At 41.9% G+C, this 21,078-nt stretch overlaps 1 protein-coding gene across 33 annotated transcripts in view; it reads left to right on the top strand.

The window, feature by feature from the left end:
• Positions 1–439: 439 nt before the first annotated feature.
• Positions 440–21,078, top strand: part of HDHD2 (haloacid dehalogenase like hydrolase domain containing 2) — a 46,753-nt gene continuing 26,114 nt past the window's right edge. For 5 of the 33 annotated variants that reach the window (XR_014808501.1, XR_014808449.1, XR_014808506.1 and 2 more), the window contains exons 1-2: positions 440–564; positions 17,952–18,062. Coding sequence is in view for 10 of the 33 variants with exons in the window: in XM_003122291.5 (XP_003122339.2) it covers positions 17,962–18,062 (101 nt within the window). In the remaining 23 variants the exon portion in view is untranslated. Of the gene's footprint in view, positions 706–752; positions 891–4,727; positions 4,913–14,264; positions 14,422–17,951; positions 18,100–19,290; positions 19,498–21,078 lie in introns of those variants that run through there. The other 28 variants (XR_014808509.1, XR_014808508.1, XM_005652474.4 and 25 more) reach the window with 24 other exon arrangements.

Raw genomic sequence — 21,078 nt, 5'->3', positions numbered from 1 at the left:
CGATCCGTGGCCTTGCTCACTGGGTTAAGAGCCAAAGTTATAGTGAGTTTTGGTGTAGGTCGCAGACCCCACTCAGATATGCGTTGTTGTGGCTTTAATGTAGGTCAGCAGCCACAGCTCTGATTCGACCCCTAGCCTGGGAACTCCCACATGCCCTGGGTGCGGCCCTATAAAAACAAAAAAGGAAATATTAATACTTGGTTTGATGACTCTCTTCTGGAATGAGAAAGAGATACTGAGCAAAGGCAGAGGTTTTGTTTTCCTTCCTACATCTGCGCCTATCAGGCGCGCTTGGGGAAACAGGTCTCAGGAACTTCGCGTTCCCCTAGATGATGGTGAAGGAGCCACACTAGTTCTTGTGGGTGAGAAAATCCCTGGCAGACGGGGCGGAGACGCGTCTGTGAGGCGGGACTTCCGGTGCGGCCCAGGCCTAGCTTCCGGCGTCATTTAGCAGCGGCCTGGGCGCTCCGTGGTCCAAGCAAGGACAGTGCGGAGGGTGCGGCTGTACTGACTTAGCTACTGGCGCGGCCTGTGCCTTTGCTGAGGACGGCGTGCGGCGCGGAGGTGAGGAGCCGCTCTGGGACCGCCGAGTACCTGCCTACCTGGCGGCTGCATTTCTTTGTAAGCTGGCTGGGGACTTACCAGTTGCCTTTCTAGGCCACCACCCTCCAGGGGCCTGGACCAACCCTGTCGCACGCTCGCTGGGTGAGGATCGGCCAGCCCTCTCGGCGGGGCCGCCCCTGGGCCGCACTACCACGCGTGCGCAGAGCGGGACGCCAGGCCCCGGGTGCGCGGGACTGCTGGTAGACCAGGGGCGGATGGTGACTGGGGTGTCAGTCCTTTCTCCGAACGTGCTCCTGGACTGTACTTTGCAGCCGGCGTCCCTTCCGGTCAGTCTAGCGTTTGCTGGGCGCTGGAACTTGCCTTGGGGCGGGGTGCGTGACCATTCCTGAGGCCCCTGCCTACTCAGGAGGAGGGGATCGCTGTTGAATTAGGCTGAAAGAGCCTTGTTTGTGGATTCCTTCCCATTACAGAGACCGGAATTCATGAGTTTGGTTAATTCAGAGGTCTGTGTTGAGAGATCAGTAGTTCTTCACAGAGCTTCACAGATTGGAAGAGTCAGGGGTGTACTAATTGGGAGCATCTTGGGGATCCTGGCCCGGCCTTGGGAGAAAAGTTGAACCCGCGGAAGCCAGAGGAAATGTTGCTTGTCTGAGACCCAAGGACTAAAGGAGTTGGCCAGGGAAAGGAAGGCTGTAGCGGGCATAGGTGGTAGACTGCAGGGTGCAAAAATGGTCTCAGGCCGAAGTCTGGCTCTGAGGGAGGTAAAGTATAGGACTGGTGGGCGAGGGCAGTGCCATTGAACTTTGGCGCAGGATTAGAGTTGGCGCAGACAAACGAGTTGGAGAAGTAAACCAGGGCTCTGGACACCAGTGTTTGTATTTTATCCTGGGGACAGCGGAGAGTGACTGCACAATAACATCATTTGTTGAGTGCCTATAGTGTTTACAGACTTTCTCACTGGAAGCATACAGAGGACTAAGCATGCCCGGAAGAGCCCCAGCCTCCCAGGAGAAAAGTTTTATTGCAACCTCTTGTTTCAAAACTTTATGCCGAGTTTTAGTCTTTTTTTTTTTTTTTTGTCTTTTTGCCATTTCTCGGGCCGCTCCCGCGGCATATGGAGGTTCCCAGGCTAGGGGTCAAATCAGAGCTGTAGCCACCAGCCTACACCAGAGCCACAGCAACGCGGGATCTGAGCCGCGTCTGCAATCTACACCACAGCTCATGGCAACGCCAGATCCTTAACCCACTGAGCAAGGCCAGGGATGGAACCTGCAACCTCTTGGTTCCTAGTTAGATTCGTTAACCACTGAGCCATGACGGGAACTCCCTGAGTTTTAATTTATATGCTGCAGTATATTCTTACTTTGGTGTAAAATGTTTTCTCAGGTTCTCAAGTTATAGTAAAGCTTTAGGACATTGCATCATATTTATCCTGTCATTTTTGGAGCCCTTGAGACATCCCTTATGTACCTCCTCTCCCCCACCCCTTCCCCCCTCCACATACATAAGCCGTAGCCCAGTCTTTCTATGTGTGGAGCACTGTTCACAATACTTTACATCCATTACTTCCTTTCATCTAATCAGCCATTAGAGATGAGCGTTATTACTTTTACTTTAGAAATGAAGTAACTGGAGTTCCCGTCGTGGCGCAGTGGTTAGCAAATCCGACTAGGAACCATGAGGTTGCGGGTTCGGTCCCTGCCCTTGCTCAGTGGGTTAATGATCCGGCGTTGCCGTGAGCTGTGGTGTAGGTTGCAGACGCGGCTCAGATCCCGCGTTGCTGTGGCTCTGGCGTAGGCTGGCGGCCACAGCTCCGATTAGACCCCTAGCCTGGGAACCTCCATATGCCGCAGGAGCGGCCCAAGAAATAGCAAAAAAAAAAAAAAAAAAAAAAGAAATGAAGTAACTAAGGTTGAGAGGTTAAGAAAACTGCCCAGGTTCACACTGCTATTGAGTATTGGTTCAAATCCCGGCATGTACATCTCCTTAGTTTTGTTTGTCTGTTTTGTTTGCTTTTTTAGCTTTTCAGGGCCACACCTGTGGGATAGGGATGTTCCTAGGCTGGGGGTTGAGTCAGAGCTGCAACTGCCGGCCACAGCAACTCGGGATCCAAGCCATGTCTATGACCTATATATACCACAGCTCATGGCGGTGTCGCCAAATCCTTAACCCACTAAGTGGAGCCAGGGATCCAACCTGCATCCTCATGGATACTAGTCAGGTGTGTTAACGCTGAGCCACAGTGAGAACTCCATTCTTAGTTCTGGTATGTAAACACCGCAGTGTTGCATTTCAGGGAATAGATCTGGGACTAGAAATGGGGAGCAAAATCGAAGCAGAGGGGATGTTTAGGAAGTTGTTGAAATAAGCTAGAGGAGAGGTGATTTCAAAACTAAGATAGTGTTAGTGATGAGAAGTGGGTAGCCTCCAGTCTGTACAGGAGCTAGCGCAGACATGAGTTGGCTCTTGACTGAATGGGAGGAAGACATGGGAGAGGCTGATAGATACATCTGCATGTGTGGTGCTGCCATTTACTCCTAAGAATCACAGGATGAAGAGGAGCTTTGAGGGCAACTAAGGGGCTTGTTGGATTGAGATGCCCCTGGGATATGGGGCGGGGAACGTCCTTTAAAGTATCTTGAAGAGTACCTTTTGAGATAAGGAATTTACTTTTCTTGGAGTTCCTGTCTTGACTCAGTGGTAGAACCTGACTAGTATCCATGAGGATGTGGGTTCGATCCCTGGCCTCGCTCAGTGTGTTAAGGATCCGGTGTTGCTGTGAGTTGTGGTGTAGGTCACAGATGTGGCTGGGATCCTGTGTTGCTGTGGCTGTGGTATAGGCCAGTGGCTACAGCTCCATCTACCCCTAGCCTGGGATCCTCCATATGCCACAGATGTGGCCCTAAAAAGACAAAAAAAAAAAAAAATTTACTTTTCTTCTTTGCATTGAATATGCACCACAATCAGTGTTTGACTCTTCTAAACTATCTCCCACATAGCTTGTTGGATTCAGTGTAAACAAACATGGACTGCCTTTGGAATCTTTGCAATTCTTCTAGGGGTGATACTAATATTGTACAATTACCATTTATCAAGTATAGGTATAGGTAACAAGTATTATAAAGATTTAGATAAGAAAAGAGATCATGGCAGAAGTGATGAAGGCCTGTAGTGGGAGTAACTGAAGAAATACATTATGTTTTTCTAGGCCTCAGTTAATCACTCTCAGATAAGCTCCAGAAGAGCATTTTAGAGTTTAAAAGTTATGTTCTGTGGAACTGATGAAAGCAAAAATACAGGTTTTTTAATTGCTTTGGTGACATTAAGCCTATGTGGACACTTCAGTAAAGATTAAAATTATCAATATTTTTATAACCATTTACTGGTTCTAGTGGGACAGTTTTTTGTTATTTTTTTTAAAAACAGTACAGTTTCTTTTTTTTTCCCAGTCTTGTTTATATTTTGTTCATTAATCACCTTCAGAGTCAACAGTTTTTATTAATAAAAAATTAATGATGTCTCATAAAAGTTGGGTTTTGAGAGAAGGAATTTTAGGTTCCTCTGTATATAAAAAGAGAATGCAGAGTTCCTGTCGTGTCTCAGTGGAAATGAATCCAACTAGGAAACTTGGGAACTTGAGATTGTGGTTTCGATCCCTGGCCTCGCTCAGTGGGTTGGGGATCTGGCATTGCCGTGAGCTGTGGTGTAGGTCGAAGACCAGGCTTGCATCTGGCATTGCTGTGGCTGTGGTTTAGGTGGGCAGCTGCAGCTCCGGTTGGACCCCTAGCCTGGGAACCTTCATAAGCCGCAGGTGTGGCCCTAAAAAGACAAAAAAAAAAAAAAAAAAAAAAAAGACGAAAGAAAAAAGAATGCTGTGTCTACATTTTGCATGGCCTTACCTTTTGTAGTGAAATATATTTTAAATTAATCCTTTAACTGCCATACATCCAAATAGAATCCGTGGAGGAACAATCTAGTCTTCTGACTCCCTTCTCGGGCGGGTAATAGTTGATGCTATTGCTGTTGTAATGCTCTATTTCAAGGTCACAATAATGATCAGAAGTAGAATAACATATGAGGACTGTTATAAAAGAAAGGATTTGGCAGTGGAATCTTGATTTTCTAAAACTCTTGGTATCTTTTTTTTTTTACCCCCTCTGCAGATACATTGTAAAAGACAAACAGAACCAAGGATTTATTTTAAAATCAGAATACCTGATGAAGGTTATTATGCTAGAGTATAATGATTGGACTGTGAAACTTAAGTATATGAGAAATAACTGACGAAAACAATAACAGTAATTGTTATTGTGAAATATGTCATCTACATGGGATGCAAAACATATATGTAAGTTTTAAATAATTGTAATAAAAAACACCTGTGTACTCACCCTCCAGGTCAAAAAGACCTTGGAGGCATCCTTGTGCTGCTTGTTTGCATCTCCTCTCAGTGCCCTAGAGGAATCACTGTCCTGACCCTGGACATTCATTCCCTTGCTTCTCTTTGCAGTTTTATCACCTATGTATGCATCCCTATTTCTGAATGCTAGAATCTGAAACCATATGATTATTATTTTTTTTTTCTTTTGTGACTTGCTTCTTTCACTCTGTAGAAGATTTTGGAGGATTGCCTAGGATGATTTGTATAACTATAGTTCATTCCTTTCCACTGCCTTTTGCATTCCCTGTGTGAATATACCAAAGTTTATTTGTTCCCTTCTTCATCGATAGACGTTTGTATTGTTTCCAGCTCCTGGTTATTACAGATATTGCTGCTTTGGACATTTTTGTTCATATCTGATGTTTCAATTGAGCATCAGGAGTATGGGTGAGTTTTGAGCATCTTCATATTTGTTTCATATTTGTTCCTTTGTAAAGGATATATTGAGATCCCTGCCATTTTTCTTTTGGGTTGTCTTTTTCTTGCTATTTATGGTTTATATTTTCTGGATTCTGATCCTTTCTCTTGTATTGGAAATCTGTTATTCACTCTGTCTACTTTTTCTCTCTTTACAGTAATTTTGGAATATCTGTTTTTTCCTTTATGTTTTTCATGCCATAAGAAAGCCATTCCTACCATCAAATCACGTAGATACTCTCTTATCTAAAAAGTTTTGCGGTTTTGCCTTAAACATATGGTGGCTTAATCTACCTGGGAAAAAATGTGTATGTGATATGATATAGGAGTCCAATTTCATTGTTTGGATTGATGTTAGAACTATTGATAGTCAATTGTTCTAACATCATTTTTCTTTCTTCACTGATTTGAAACACAATTTCTGTCATATATCGTTTCCACACATTGGTTGTGGGAATGAGGGTTTTTTTTTTTTTTTTTTTTTGTTCTCTCTTTTATTCCATTGATCAGTTTGTCTCTTTATGTGCTAATACCCCAACATCTTAATTAGTTCTAAGACATCATTAATTGTCTGGATATTAGGTAAAGCAAGGCCCCCATTTTCTTTCTCTTCAATCTTGGCTGAAGTATCTTGGCCATTTGCAGTGGTGTGTAAGTTTTAGAATCAGCTTATTAAGTTCCACAAAACACCTCTTGGGGTGTTGATTGGAATTATTTTGAATCTGTTGATCATTAAAAGGGAAAACAGCTATATTTACAAGATTGGGTCTTTTTTTTTTTTTTTTTTTTTTTTTTCCCACTGTACAGCAAGGGGGTCAGGTGATCCTTACATGTATACATTACAATTACATTTTTCCCCCACCCTTTCTTCTGTTGCAACATGAGTATCTAGACAAAGTTCTCAATGCTATTCAGCAGGATCTCCTTGTAAATCTATTCTAAGTTGTGTCTGATAAGCCCATCCCTCCCACTCCCTCCCCCTCCCATCAGGCAGCCACAAGTCTCTTCTCCAAGTCCATGATTTTCTTTTCTGAGGAGATGTTCATTTGTGCTAGATATTAGATTCCAGTTATAAGTGATATCATATGGTATTTGTCTTTGTCTTTCTGGCTCATTTCACTCAGTATGAGATTCTCTAGCTCCATCCATGTTGCTGCAAATGGCATTATGTCATTCTTTTTTATGGCTGAGTAGTATTCCATTGTGTATATATACCACATCTTCCGAATAAGATTGGGTCTTTTAACAGATCTGTATATTTGTCTTCTTTGTGTCTTTCATTAAAGTTTTATAATTTTGCCATAGAAGTGTTGACTTCTTTTATTAGACTGGTAACTGTATTTTATGATACTATTGCAAATAATATCTTTTTAAAAATTAGTTTTCTAATTATTTGTGACATAGCAACATACTTTTTTACTTTGTTAATCTTTTCTAGATTCTTGAATGTTTAGAATTTATGAATCTATGAATAATGGTAATTTTGTTTCTTCTTTCCAATCCTTATAGCTTCTTTTTCTTGCCTTACTGCACTAAGGTTATCATTTGTAGTGTTAAATAGAAGTAGTGAAAGCAACATCCCTGTGTTATTTCCGATCTCAGTGCTTTCAGTATATTACTGGTAAGTGATATCATAGTATGAAGTATAAGTTATATACTGATAAATATTGGTATATTATTGGTAAGTCTAATATTGGCTGTAGGCTTTTCGTAGATATTCTTTTATCAGCTCAAAGAAGTTCCCTTCCATTTTTATGTTGCTTGGGTATTTTAGAGTATATAGATGCTGAATTTTATCAAATTTTTTTTCTGCATGAATTGATTGGCATGATCATAGTGTCATTTTCTTTAATCTATTAATTACTTAATATTACTTTTTCATTGATATGGTGAATAACATTGATTGGTTTTCACATTTGAAGCAACTGGGCATTACTAAGATAACCTCACCTTGGTCATGGATGTTTTTCCTTTGGGGCGGGGGTATGGTGGCTATGCTTATGGCATATGGAAGTTCCTGGGCCAGGGTTTGAAACTGTGCCACAGTAGCAATCTGAGCCACTGCGGTGACACACCAGGTCATTAATCTGCTGAGCCACCAGGAAACTGATCTTTTATTCTTTAAAACACGTAGGCATTTGACAGTGATCTGATGATTACATTATCAGGGGCCTTTACAAGACTGCTTTATGCCCTGTTGTTTCTATAGGATCTCTCTTATGGTACTTTGTTTCTTTGGGTTACTTGCTCATTGTGCTTAGAATTTTATTTGATTTTATTTGTGAGATTTCTCTGCTGTTTGGACTGAAATTAATTTCTTGGAGGACTTTCATTTGCCTTAGCTAGACACCTGCTAGTTAAGGTCATTCTGATTAAAATCTTGAGGTTTTGTGAGGACTTATCTTAAGCAAGGTGAATTTAGTTTGCCAACTGTGTCCAAGACTGTCTTGTGGTTCTAAGTTCTCTATTTCCTTCTACTGGTTGAGTCAAGTTGCAAAGCATTTGGTTTTCTTGTAGTGGACTGAGACAAAGTAGACTGGCAGTGACTGTGATGGGTTTATTTCTGGCTCATCGTTACAGTGAAGTTTCAGCTTTTAGGTTGGGAGGATCTATCTCTTCATATGGGCCCTGGATTTTATCTTTTATTCTCTGAAGGGAGCAGGGGGAGAACCTCCAAGTCACCTTGTGTGGCAGGTGCTCTTGGGACCAAAACAGATGCAGTGTTGTGCTCATCTCCTGGTTTCTTCCTTTTATTGAAACCTAAGAATTCCTTATTTTCTTCCTTGCTCTTTCAAGATAGATAGATAGATTTTTAAATCTAGTGTTAAGTCACATTTGGGGAGTTAATTTGATTATTTAGCCTGCTATATTAATGGAAGCCCAAGTCCAAAATGATTTTTTTTTTTTTTTTTTTTTGTCTTTTTGCTATTTCTTGGGCTCCTCCTGCGGCATATGGAGGTTCGCAGGCTAGAGGTTGAATCGGAGCTGCAGCCACCGGCCTACGCCAGAGCCACAGCAACGCTGGATCCGAGCCGCATCTGCAACCTACACCACAGCTCACGGCAATGCTGGATCGTTAACCCACTGAGCAAGGGCAGGGACCGAACCTGCAACCTCATGGTTCCTAGTCGTATTCGTTAACCACTGGGCCACAATGGAAACTCCAAGTCCAAAATGATTTTTAAAGTATGCAAGTGTTTATTCATCTATAAATGTTTAAAGTAGTCAGTAAAGGAAACTATGAGTTTCTGACACTGCTCAAGATGTTTTTGGGAACTCCTGTTTTGGAATTGCCTTCAGAGCTAATAACATATTCTTTTTTTTTTTTTTTTTTTTTGCTTTGCTTTTTGATTTTTAGGGCTGCACCCAGGGCATATGGAAGTCCCCAGGCTAGGGGTCAAATGGGAGCTACAGCTGCCAGCCTACACCACAGCCACAGCAACACCAGATACGAGCTGCATCTGCAACCTACATCACAGCTCACAGCAACGTCAGATTCCCTACCCACTGAGCGATGCCAGGGATCAAACTCATATCCTCATGGATCCTAGTCGAGTTGGTTACTGCTGAGCCACAACAGGGAACTCCAAGCATATTCTTTTGGATATCTTTATTGGCCACAACTTTACAACAGCAACCTGAGCTGCTGCAGAGACAATGCCAGATTCTTAACGATAGGAGGAACTCCTGTTTCCCCACACTTTTAATAAAAGAGTATACAAGTTTTTCTTCCTGGGAACACATAAACTCACATACTGTGACCACAAAATGTTATGTATATTTCCCCGTAACTATAATTAGGATGTTTAGCTGCTAGGTTTGTTTCTTCTTTGGGGGATTTTTTTTTTTTTTTTTTTGGCCATTCTTCCATATGAATCACTTCCTCTAACACAGAGGTTAACACATTTTTCTTGTAAAAGGCTAAATAGTAAATATTTTACACTTTTGACAAAATGAAAAGTTTTATTTGTGGAACTAAAAATTTCCATTTCATATCATTTTAATGCGTCAGAAAATATTATTCTTCTTTTGGTTTTATTCCCACCTGTCTAAAAACGTAAACCACTCAGCTTGCAGGATATACAAAAACAGATGACAGGTAGTTTCTTACAAAATTAAACGTAGACTTCCCATAGGATCCAGGAGTCACACTCCTACATATTTACCCAAATGAATTGGAAACATTAACACAAAAACCTATTCAAGGATGTTTATAGTTGTCTTACTTAAAACTGGAAACACCAAGATGAAATTCAACAGGGGAATGGACAAACAAACTGTAGTATATTCATACAGTGAGATACTATTCAGTAGCAAAAGGAATGGGCTATTGATTCAGGTAAAAATGTAGATGAATCTTAAGTGCATTTTGCTAGTGACAGAAGCCCAGTCCAAAAGGATGCATATTGTCTGAATCTTTTTGTAAGGACACTCTGAAAAACCATAGGGACAGAAAGCAGATCTGTGGTTGCCAGGAGTTAGTGGGGAGAAGGGGAGTTGACGACAAAGGGCAAGTACACAGAACTTTAGAGCCATGAAACCATTCTGTGTAGTGCTGGGTGGTAGGGTCTTAGCTCTATGCATTCGTCAGAACCCATAGAACTACATCGCAAAGAATGAACTTCAGTGTATGCAAACTTTAATAAAAAATCAGCCGAGTATCAGGAGATCCCAGGATGGAAAGCAGATCTTTTTGTTTGTTTGTTTTTAAATTACAGGCTTTATTTTTCAGAGCAGTTTTAGATTCATAGCAAAATCCAGCAGGAAGTACAGAGTATTCCCATATCCCTCCTCCCCACACACACAGCCTCCCCCACTGTGAAATTTCTCACCTCAGTGATACATTTGTTACAGTTCATGAACCTACATTGACACCCGGTTAGCGCCCAGGTCGCAGTGTACCATTGGGGTTCACTCTTGGTGTGTTGTACATTCTGTGGGTTTTGACAAATGTATGATACGTATCCAGCCTTACAGTATCATAAGAATAGTTTCATTGCCCTAAAAAATCCTCTGGGCTCTGCCTGTCCATTCCCCCCCGCCCCCACCCCAACCCTTGGTTACCACCGATGGGAAAGCAGATCTTGACCAAAGAATCTAACCATCTTACAAATGTGTGACATGACACTGAAGGCTGTAGGGAGTGGGGAGAAGCTGGCCATTTGGAAAATGGTGTTCTGACTGAAAACTCCAAGGATAAAGACAAAATGAAACTACATAAACACTGTACTTTAGCTAGCCCTTTTTGTTTTTCGTTAGGATAGGAGTTAGCAGTCTTGGGACTGCTTGACTTATACATCAGAGGTGAACAAATTAAGTAAATTTTCAGTGGATGGAATGAACCAGATTTCTGCTGAGAGGAAAGTTACAAATAATAAATATCTGTGAGCCCATACTGAGCACAAGTCTTCCTTACAGAAGAATTCCAAATGAAAGTTGAGGATACTCCCCTGTCTAGAAGGAAGAGCTTAGTTCCCCACGCACCCCTGCATAGTGACTTTCTCCCAAAGAATAAAATATGGAAATGGAGAAACAGTAAATATGAAGAAACCTGACAAACACCATTATTTATTTAACTACCCTTCTGTTTATGGTCACTTAGGTTGTTTCTAATCTTTTGCTATTTAAATTTAATAATTTTTTAAAAAGATAATGCATTAGGACCAAGTTGATTCATGCAGGATTGGTTCAGCATTAATTTAATGGACCACATTAACAATTTACAGGGGTAATGGAGTTCCCATTGTGGCTCAGTGATTAATGAATCTGACTAGGAACCATGAGGTTTTGGGTTCCATTCCTGCCCTCCCTCAGTGGGTTAAGGATCTGGCGTTGCCCTGAGCTGTGGTGTAGGCTGGCAGCTGTAGCTCCGATTAGACCCCTAGCCTGGGAACCTGCATATGCCACTGGTGCAGCCCTTTTTTTAAAAAAAGCAAAAGAAAAAAAAAAAAAGGAAAACAAGAGAGAATGCTTGGGAAGAAACGAAGAAAATGGCCATTTGCAGTTGATACTTATTGCCTATTTAAAAAACTCAAGAGACTCCATAGGCCACATATTAGAATTAATAAGAAAGTTTAGAATACTTAAAAGATATAAGCCAAAAAATATTGTTGTATTTTAAATACATCAACACCAAACTGTTAGGAAAGGTAATTTAAAATAAAATACCATTTACTGTGGCAATGACAGAATGTGTCTACAAGCATATGCAAGGCATTTATGTAGATATTTATAAAAAGACATTTATGTAGGTATTTATAAAATTCTGTGTAAGAGAACTTACATAAATGGAGAGAGGCAGTATGCTTCTGGATAGGATGACTCACTTTAGTAATGATCTCCGTTCTCCCATTATTGTTCGATAGATTCAGTGCAACTCTAGTCAGAATCCCCAAAGGGGGGTTTTGGTTTTGATGGAAAGTGACAGGCATCATCAACCCAAATCTCAGAAATACAGTGTTGAGCAAATCATGAAAGTTACAAAATTTCGATTTCATTTTTATGAACAAGTTGAAAGATATTCAAGCTGTGCAATAGGTAAAAATATAAAGGCAGGCAAGAAGTGATTATCACAAAATTCATTATGTTAATTACTTCTGGGAGGCAGGAAGGGAATGTAACTGAAGGGGCTCATGTAGGAGGCTTACCAGTATTAGCAGTGTTCTAATCTTAACTTGGGGACTGGCTAGATACACGTTTCATTTTTTTATTATGATCATTATTAGGTATGAAAACATCTTTCTTTTGCCTTCAGCCCATTTTTTTATTTTTATTTTTTGCCTTTTTGCCATTTCTTGGGCCACTCCTACGGCATATGGAGGTTCCCAGGCTAGGAGTCGAATCGGAGATGTAGCCACCGGCCTACACCAGAGCCACAGCAACGCAGGATCCGAGCCATGTCTGCAACCTATACCACAGCTCGTGGCAACTCCGGATCCTTAACCCACTGAGCAAGGCCAGGGGAACCTCATGGTTCCTAGTCGGATTCATTAACCACTGTGCCACGACGGGAACTCCTAGCCCATTTTTAAAAGAGATCTTTTAAAAATTTATCCCCCCCCCCAAAGTTGAAGATTTGTAAAAAATAATGCAGTGAAAACCATATACCTTACACCAAAATTTACTAATTGTTAATATTTTACTTTTTGTTTTATGTTTCTCTCACGCATTGAACTTATGTATCATGTCCATTGACATTTCTTTAATTTGAAACAGTTCCCTGGCCCCTTTTTTGTCTCTTATGATGTTGATATTTTTGAAAAGTTCAAGCCAGTTGTTTTATACAATTTGGGATCATCTGATGCTTCCCTCATGATTGATTTGTGTTAAACATTTTTGGCCGAGATACTACAAAGGCAGGACTACTACAAAGATCTCAGGAAGCATTTTGTCTTGTTATTAATGGAGTTAATTTTTTTCTGTTTTTTGTCTTTTTGTCTTTTAGGGCTGCACCCCCAGCATATGGAGGTTCCCAGGCTAGGGGTCCAATCAGAGCTGTAATCGCCAGCCTACACCACAGCCACAGCAACATGGGGTCTGAGCCGCGTCTGTGACCTACACCACAGTTCACGACATTGCCAGATTCTTAACCTACTGAGCAAGGCCAGGGATTGAACCCTCATCCTCGTGGATGCTAGTTGGGTTCATTAACCACTTAGCTACAACAGGAACTCCTAATAGAGTTAATTTGATTGGTTAAGGTGGTATGCGGCCATTTTCTGCACTAGAAAAATATCTTTTCTCCTTTGTAGTCAGTGGAGAATCTTAATTTGTGGGTGATTATTTGAGCCTGGGTGGTTATATAGTTGACCCTTACACAGTGTGGATTTGGACTGCATGGGCCCCCTTGGATATTTTTCAGTAGTAAATACTACAGTGCTACATGATTAGTATTTGGTTGAATCCAAGGATGCAGAGAAATCCTGGATACGGCGGGCTGACTGTAAGTCATATGTGAATTAACCCCCACCTTGTTCCTGGGTCCATTGTACTAGTCTCCAACAATTTTTCATCCAGTGGTTTTATCATGCACTATTCATTTCTATTGTTTTTGCTTTTTGGTGTTCAGATAGCCCCAAATTTGGCTAGTTGGAACCCCTGGTTCTCCTGTCCTTTTTGTCTGCCTGTGATCTGGTAAAACAATATATTCCAGGCTCACCATGAATTTTGGCAGCCCCAGCCCTTGTTTTGTTTAGTGCACTTTAGCTGTGGTTATAGGTATTGGAGGCTTGTTGCTTCTTGTTCCTTTTAGTGGACAGAGCTAAACACACACACACATAAATCATGAATTCATAACAACACCTCTAATTCCAAGCCAACACAACAGGGTTCTTCTTCTCCTTCCATTCCATGTTTATAGCTCTTTTCTCCCATTTGAGAACCCTGATTTTTTCAAACATCAACAATATATTTTTACCGATTGCTCAGTCTTAAAATACATACAGAATTGTTTTGGAACTCATACCTCTGCCATTACAACAAAAAACCTACTAGGGGAAGTTCAAGATCTCCTCACAATTCCTTTGAATATATTTGACAGCAGGACTAGAGTCCATGCTCTGCAAAATTTGTCTTAGATTAGTTTGTTTCCGTTTGTATTCCATTTTAGGGCCAGCTTAATTTAAGTTCGAATATATAAACAATTAATATGGTTCGAGTCAAAACTAAGCTTGGGCAAATTAGTAGCTTCTCAGTGTCTTAATTTCCTCCTCGGTAGGGTCGCTGAGAAGTTCCAGTGATGTAGCAAAGACTGTGGAACACTTAGCACAGTACAGAACACCTACAGAGTCCAATAAATGCAAGCTGTTCTTAATTTTCCTCTTTCTCTATGGATTCCTCCCAGGTGCTCTTCTCACTTTTCCTGGCCTGTGACCCCAGGCCATGCATGAGGTGAGGGGAAGGTGACGTAAATATAGTGATGAGTGGGAAGGAAGAGGACACTATGTGCTTATCTCTGCCAGGCAGTCTCCTAACTTGGTGATCCCTCACAGACCTGCCAGGTATTTACAAGTATTCTTCCCCTTATAATATGAGGAAATGGAGGCTTAGAATGATGAATGCTCTTACCCAAGGTTACTCAACCAACCCTGGACTCTGAACCTATCTGACCATCACATCTGGCTCTGCTTTCCCCACCTTCTGCATCTCTCTCACTTGGAGCCTAGGTTCTAGCTTGCTGGGTGGAAAGCCTGTTCAGGTTTGGGGAGCATGTACAAGGAACAGAACAGGCCTGGAGCTGTCCTGGCTGATGGGCTCCCTGTGTCCACCTGGAGCTCCGTCTCTGCCTTCCCCTGTCTGCATCCATCCCCAGTCTGGACCGTGCTTGACAGCTCTACCCTGTGGGAAAATGCCATTCTCTTAATATGCCTGGTGGCAAGTCTGTCTGCATGCTAATCAGTGGGTAGCACTTGCCAGCAATTGGCCACAATTCTGGGCTCACTCTGGGTTTCTTTTTTATATTTATACCTTATGTGCAGAAATGGCTGACTTGGAGTAGGAGCGGGGTCAGGGAAAGAGAGGAGCAAAGGAGCTAAAAGCTAGAAGCTGGAAAGGGATTCCGGGGTCCTCTTTGCTATCCCTCTGCATTCTGTCAGGACTACACCTAAGGGAGAGCAGCCTTGCAAAGTATAACGCTGGACAGTCTAGAGATCTCCTGGCAGCTTTGGGAGATGGACCAGCAGGGATTAGCAAATTGGGGTTGGCTAAGAGAAAAATCGAGGTGGGGTCAGGCCATCTTTCATCCCAGGCCATCCAAATGTAGGCAGTAGATAAAGACTGAGGCTTCATCTTGCCTCCCTGCCCCACATATTGAGGAGAAACTGAGGGCCAGACAAGGCACTGGGCCAATGTTACACAGGGAATTTGAGGCAGAGCCAGGACCAGCACCTGGCTGTGACAGAGGGAGCTAGCTAGGAGGGAGGAGCCTCACCTCCTGCATGTCCCAGGAGAGGATGGCATAAACCCCCTGAGGGTTTTTCTGGTAGATTTCTCCACAAATTCTTTTTTTTTTTTTTTTTTTTTTTGCGGCATATGGAGGTTCCCAGGCTGGGGGTCTGTTCGGAGCTGTAGCCTCTGGCCTACACCAGAGCCACAGCAACACGGGATCCAAGCTGCGTCTGCAACCCACACCACAGCTCACGGCAACGCCAGATCCTTAACCCACTGAGCAAGGCCAGGGACCGAACCCGCAACCTCATGGTTCCTAGTCGGATTCGTTAACCATTGTGCCACAACGGGAACTCCATCCACAAATTATTGGTCCTTGACTACTTAACATCTCCCTGGGTGCTTTCCCTCTTTTCCCTCTGCCTCTCACTTTAGAGGAGAAGGCTCTTCCAGCTCTGCTGTCACATCAGAGCTGAACACAGTAAGTGCTCTGTACACATTTGCCCTATGAAGATACAGTGAATGGGCAGCTCGGCAACATTCCTGTAAGGGTGGAGAGGAGCACACACACTCAGACCCAGCAAGACCTCAGAGAGATGTTCACACACGTGGCCACTGGGGAGACATGCACAAGGATGTTCCTGTAGGCATTCTTCATTGTAATAAAATGGGCAAAACTACCTAATCGTCATGATCAGGAGAACAGATAGGTGAATGGTATATTCGTACAATGGAATACCATACAGCAGTGAAAATGAATGACCTATAATTACATGTGTTAACATGGATGCATCTCACAAATAATGTAGACTAGTAAGCAAGTCATGAAGTCTACATAGAAGAACATTAATATATATGTTTTATATATATATATACACATTTAGTATTTGTTTATATACACCATATACATCAGGACCTGTATATATTGTATATAAAAATCAGGAAAGTAGTGACCTTGAGGAGGGAAGAATTTCATAGAGGTACACAGAGGGCTCCAACTCCCTCTATGATGTTTTATTTCTGAAACTGAATGACAGATAAAGGGGGTTGTTATATTATCCTTGATACCTTTAAGTATATCTGAAATACTTTATTATAAAAACAAGAAAAATGGAAAGAATAAATGAATAAATTTTAAAAAGCTAAAAAGTCCCATCCCCTTTAGCTTCCATTACTATTCTTACCTGCTCCCTTATTATTGTTAAACCATACGTATACCTTAAATTCCACTGTATATGATACAGCTCATGAGAAACATATTTTAAAGGGAAAATATGCAAAAGGAAAGTTGGTAAGGAAAATATCTCTGGATTAAAATTACTGTGTAACTTGAAATTTCCTCCTCACCTATAAATACTGGTAGTTCTTGGGTCATACATAAGCCACTTCAAGATATAACAGTGGAGATGGGCAATTAGAACATTTTCATTGTACAGAACCAAGAATGCAAAAGATTTTGTCATTGATTTAGGACTTCCTTCCATCCACCCATTCTTCAGTATACATTTTCCCATATTTAAAAATAAGTGGGAGTTCCCATCGTGGTGCAGTGGTTAACGAATCTGACCAGGAACCATGAGGTTGCGGGTTCGATCCCTGGCCTTGCTCAGTGGGGTAAGGATGTGAGGATGCTGTGAGCTGTGGTGTGGGTCGCTGTCACGGCTCAGATCCCACCTTGCTGTGGCTCTGGCGTAGGCTGGTGGCTGCAGCTCTGATTTGACCCCTAGCCTGGGAACCTCCATATGCTGAAGGAGCGGCCCTAGAAAAGGCACAAAGACAAAAATAAATAAATAAATGAAAAATAAAAACAAGTGAATGGGGGAATTCCCATCGTGGCTCAGTGGAAACAAATCTGACTAGCATCCATGAGGATACAGGTTCGAGCCCTGGCCTTGACCAGTGAGTTAAGGATCTGGTGTTGCCATGAGCTGTGGTATAGGTCAGAGAGGTGGCTATGGATCTGGCATTGCTGTGGCTGTGGCGTAGGCCAGCAGATGCACCTCCAGTTGAACCCCTAGCCTGAGAACCTCCATATGCTGCGAGTGCGGCCCTTAAAAAAAAAAGGACCAGAAAAAAAAAAAGCGAATGAATTGTTCCACAGAGTTCTTTTAAGAAACCTGAAGTAGGAGTTCCCATCGTGGCGCAGTGGTTAGCAAATCCGACTAGGAACCATGAGGTTGCGGGTTTGATCCCTGCCCTTGCTCAGTGGGTTAACGATCCGGCGTTGCGGTGAGCTGTGGTGTAGGTTGCAGACGCGGCTCGGATCCCGCGTTGCTATGGCTCTGGCGTAGGCCGGTGGCTACAGCTCCGATTAGACCCCTAGCCTGGGAACCTCCATATGCCACAGGAGCGGCCCAAAGAGATAGCAAAAAGACAAAAAAAAAAAAAAAAAAAGAAACCTGAAGTAAATAGTAACCCTTCTTTTAATATTTCCCTTTCTCTGGTTTTGAGACCTAAAACCTAACCGTTAGAAAAATGTTACGGACCAAATTTAGATTTTTGATTTTTTTTTTCTTCTAAAAGAGAAGCAGCTTAACACTAAGCAGTATCTTTCTAGATCTGAATGATATTTTGAAGACTTACCAGTTTTTAATTGTCCATTGTTTCCTAAACTGTATTTTCAATTTCATTTGCTCTCTCCTAGGAAATGAAGGATGGCAGCACGCCGCGCATTAAAGGCTGTTTTGGTGGATCTCAGTGGCACACTTCACATTGAAGATGCAGCTGTGCCAGGCGCACAGGAAGCTCTTAAAAGGCAAGCTATCCTCCAGGTTCAGCTGACAAATATGTTTGTAAGTGCCATTTTACCAAGGCAGATCATTAGCTGAATGGATGGCCTTAAGACGGCGTTTTACCAGGTTACCGTATATTCAGGAACTGCCTTGGGCTTAGAAGATGTATGTGTTATACTATCTTCCAAACATTGTTCTCTAGGCCTTTATTAGTTTTGGCCTTTTGATCTAGTGTTCTTATTCTTGATGTGAGTCTTTTTCTAAGTCAGTAATGTAAATTTGGGAATGAGGACTCAAGATTCTAAAATGTGGAATAAATAGCATTGGAAAAATCACAGATGAATCCTGGAATCACAAAATGAAACACACATACACAAAGGCATGGTCCCGCCCATTCCCCCTTCACTTAAGATCTAGCATTGAGTGTGCATCTGCTCAAGTAAAAATTTAAATACAGGGCTTGAACTTTTTTTTTTTTTTGTCTTTTTAGGGCCATGCCCAAGGCATATGGAAGTTCGCAGGCTAGGGGTCAAATCAGAGCTGTAGCCGCTGGCCTACACCACAGCCATAGCAACACAGGGATCCGAGCCGAGTCTGCAACCTACATCACAGCTCACGGCAACGCCAGATCCTTAACCCACTGAGCGAGGCCAGGGATCAAGCCTGTGTCCTCATGGGTACTAGTCAGATTCGTTAACCATTGAGCCACAGTGAGAACCCACTGAACTTTCAGAGTTATTTCCATTAATTAAAATTAATGCTTTTGAAGGTTGGATTGCCTTATATTTCTGATGCATTGCTTACCACGAGTCTAGATACAAACCAAGGGTACATAGTAAGAGCTGGTTAAAGTGAACTGAATATGAATGTGTTTCTAAAAAATACTCCTCAGTACAACAGAACTAATGTTATTAAGCACCTTACCCTAGAATGATTTAGAGGAGCTTGCAAAATCAGTAATATTTAGCATGTGATGCATTATCATTTTCAAACCTTAGAATATTCATAGTATGCTGTAGTTCAGGAAGAAGATCAGCACAGATCTGGCACTCTCTCAAGGAGCCTACTCTCCATTTGGATTATCAACAAGTATGAAGAGATTTATAGACTTGGCAGGCATCATTTGGAAGCTATCCTTTTAGCCAAGAGTCATGATGTTGACTTTACAGGTGGACAACATGTTTAAAGCCCAAAGAACATCAGTTGGAGAGTTGACATTCTCTTGACCCCTTGACATGGCCTCTCTCTTAGGCTTTCTAGGGAAAAGGATGTCTCCTGATCAGTTTGCTCTCCCATTGGACAAGAACTATTACTGCTTCAGAGATGAGCTTTCTGCTCTGGATCAAAGAAGTCTTATTTGCAGTGAAGAATGAAGGACATCTCTAAGTAGCTCTGTAAACTGTGAGCCTGCTTTTCTGGAGGGACTGGCGCCTGCAAATTGTTCTCTTTCTGGCGCTGGTGGGTTTCCACTGCAGCAAGACCGCTGTACTGTCACTGCCAGTTTTGGTTCCTATAGAAACAAACAGACTAGGAAGTTGACAGACTAGTAAAAAGAAAAGTTTTCTAAATCCTCCTTAAAAATGATGATTATTTCAGTACTTGTTCATTTTTAGGATAATAGTTCTATTGAACTACTCAATTTCTTTTGAGAGAGAAACCACCAAATTTAATGTATTTTTCATAAAAGCTACCACACAGACATTATAGAGATAATCATGATTTTAGTGAACTGTTTAATCATATAAATTTATGTAACTCTTTATGAGTGACTCCTTAATCTCTTTTCTGTTTTGTTTGCTTTCTTAATTTAATTTTCTTTTTAGGGCTGCACCCGTGGCATATGGAGTTCCTAGGCTAGAGGTCGAATCAGGGGCTGTAGCTGCTGGCCTACACCACGACCACAGCAACGGCAGATCTGAACTCTGTCTGTGACCTATACCACAGCTCACAGCAACACCGGATCCTTTAACCCACTGAGAGAGGCCAGGGATTGAACCTATGTCCTCATGGATGCTAGTCAGATTCATTTCCACTCAGCCACAACAGGAACTCTCCTGCTTGCTTATTTTAAATTGTGGATAGTGTTTGTATGCTTTGTGTCCATTTTGGGCAGGCATAAAATAAACAGCAACAAAATATAAAAATGTTAAGTGTAGCTAAATTGACATGATTTTTAGATTAAAACAGTGTAGGACCAAGAAAATAATTTTTGTTTTGAAAGAAGGCTAGACTATTCATGAACTGGACTTTCCTGATACCTGATTACCAGTTTAGGTTCCAAAAGCAAATCATGGAACTGAAATGGTCCTACATATAAGTCGTTCAAGGGGAAAAGACATTTTAGTCTGTAAAAATGCAGTGTCTCTTTGAGCTTCCCAGGTGGTTTCTATTCATAAACCTAGTACAACATTAGGGCTTAGTGTCTAGCTGGCTAAAAAAGGAGGAAAAAACTCCCAAGGTAGCCTCTGTTCTCTTAGTATAGGGGGTCAGACCCTGTCCAGGACATAGGCTAGAGTTCTTTTTTCAGCTCTGTGGCTGCCTAGCTGTGTACAACTGAGCGCAGTCATGAAGCATGAGTTTCCTTATCTTCAGAAGGTTGCACTAGTAGATAATCTCTATGATAACTTCACCTTCCGTATTCTGTGAGTATGAGAGTTATTAAGGTTTTTTTTCCCCATGTCTTTACTAAAACCCTGTAGTAAAATTCAGCCAAAGTATAGAAGGCCCTTGAAAAGGTAGACTTCACAGCCTTTGGAGATGAAGCAGCCCACAGGGTATGGATAATTTGTAAGCACTTTTGGATAGCTTATGAAACCTCTTGGCCGTAAGGACACTTACTCAATGACTTATCTTTTTTGACCTTTGGCAAGTACTACCAAATTAGGAGGTTTTTGGAAGTTCCCTTGTGGCACAATGGTATTGTCACTGCAGTGGCTGCTGTGGTGTGGGTTTGATCCCTGGCCTGGGAACATCTACAAACTGTGGGCATACAAAAACGAAAAAACAAACACACACAGAACAAATGAGGAGGTTTTATGG

This window comes from Sus scrofa, chromosome 1, assembly GCF_054392235.1.
Source record: "Sus scrofa isolate SSC_HxYL_T2T_F1_AM1 chromosome 1, Sscrofa_HxYL_maternal_Yorkshire_Landrace_v2.0, whole genome shotgun sequence".
Classification (NCBI taxonomy): Eukaryota; Metazoa; Chordata; class Mammalia; order Artiodactyla; family Suidae; genus Sus; species Sus scrofa.
This window is presented reverse-complemented; position numbering and strand designations above follow the sequence as displayed.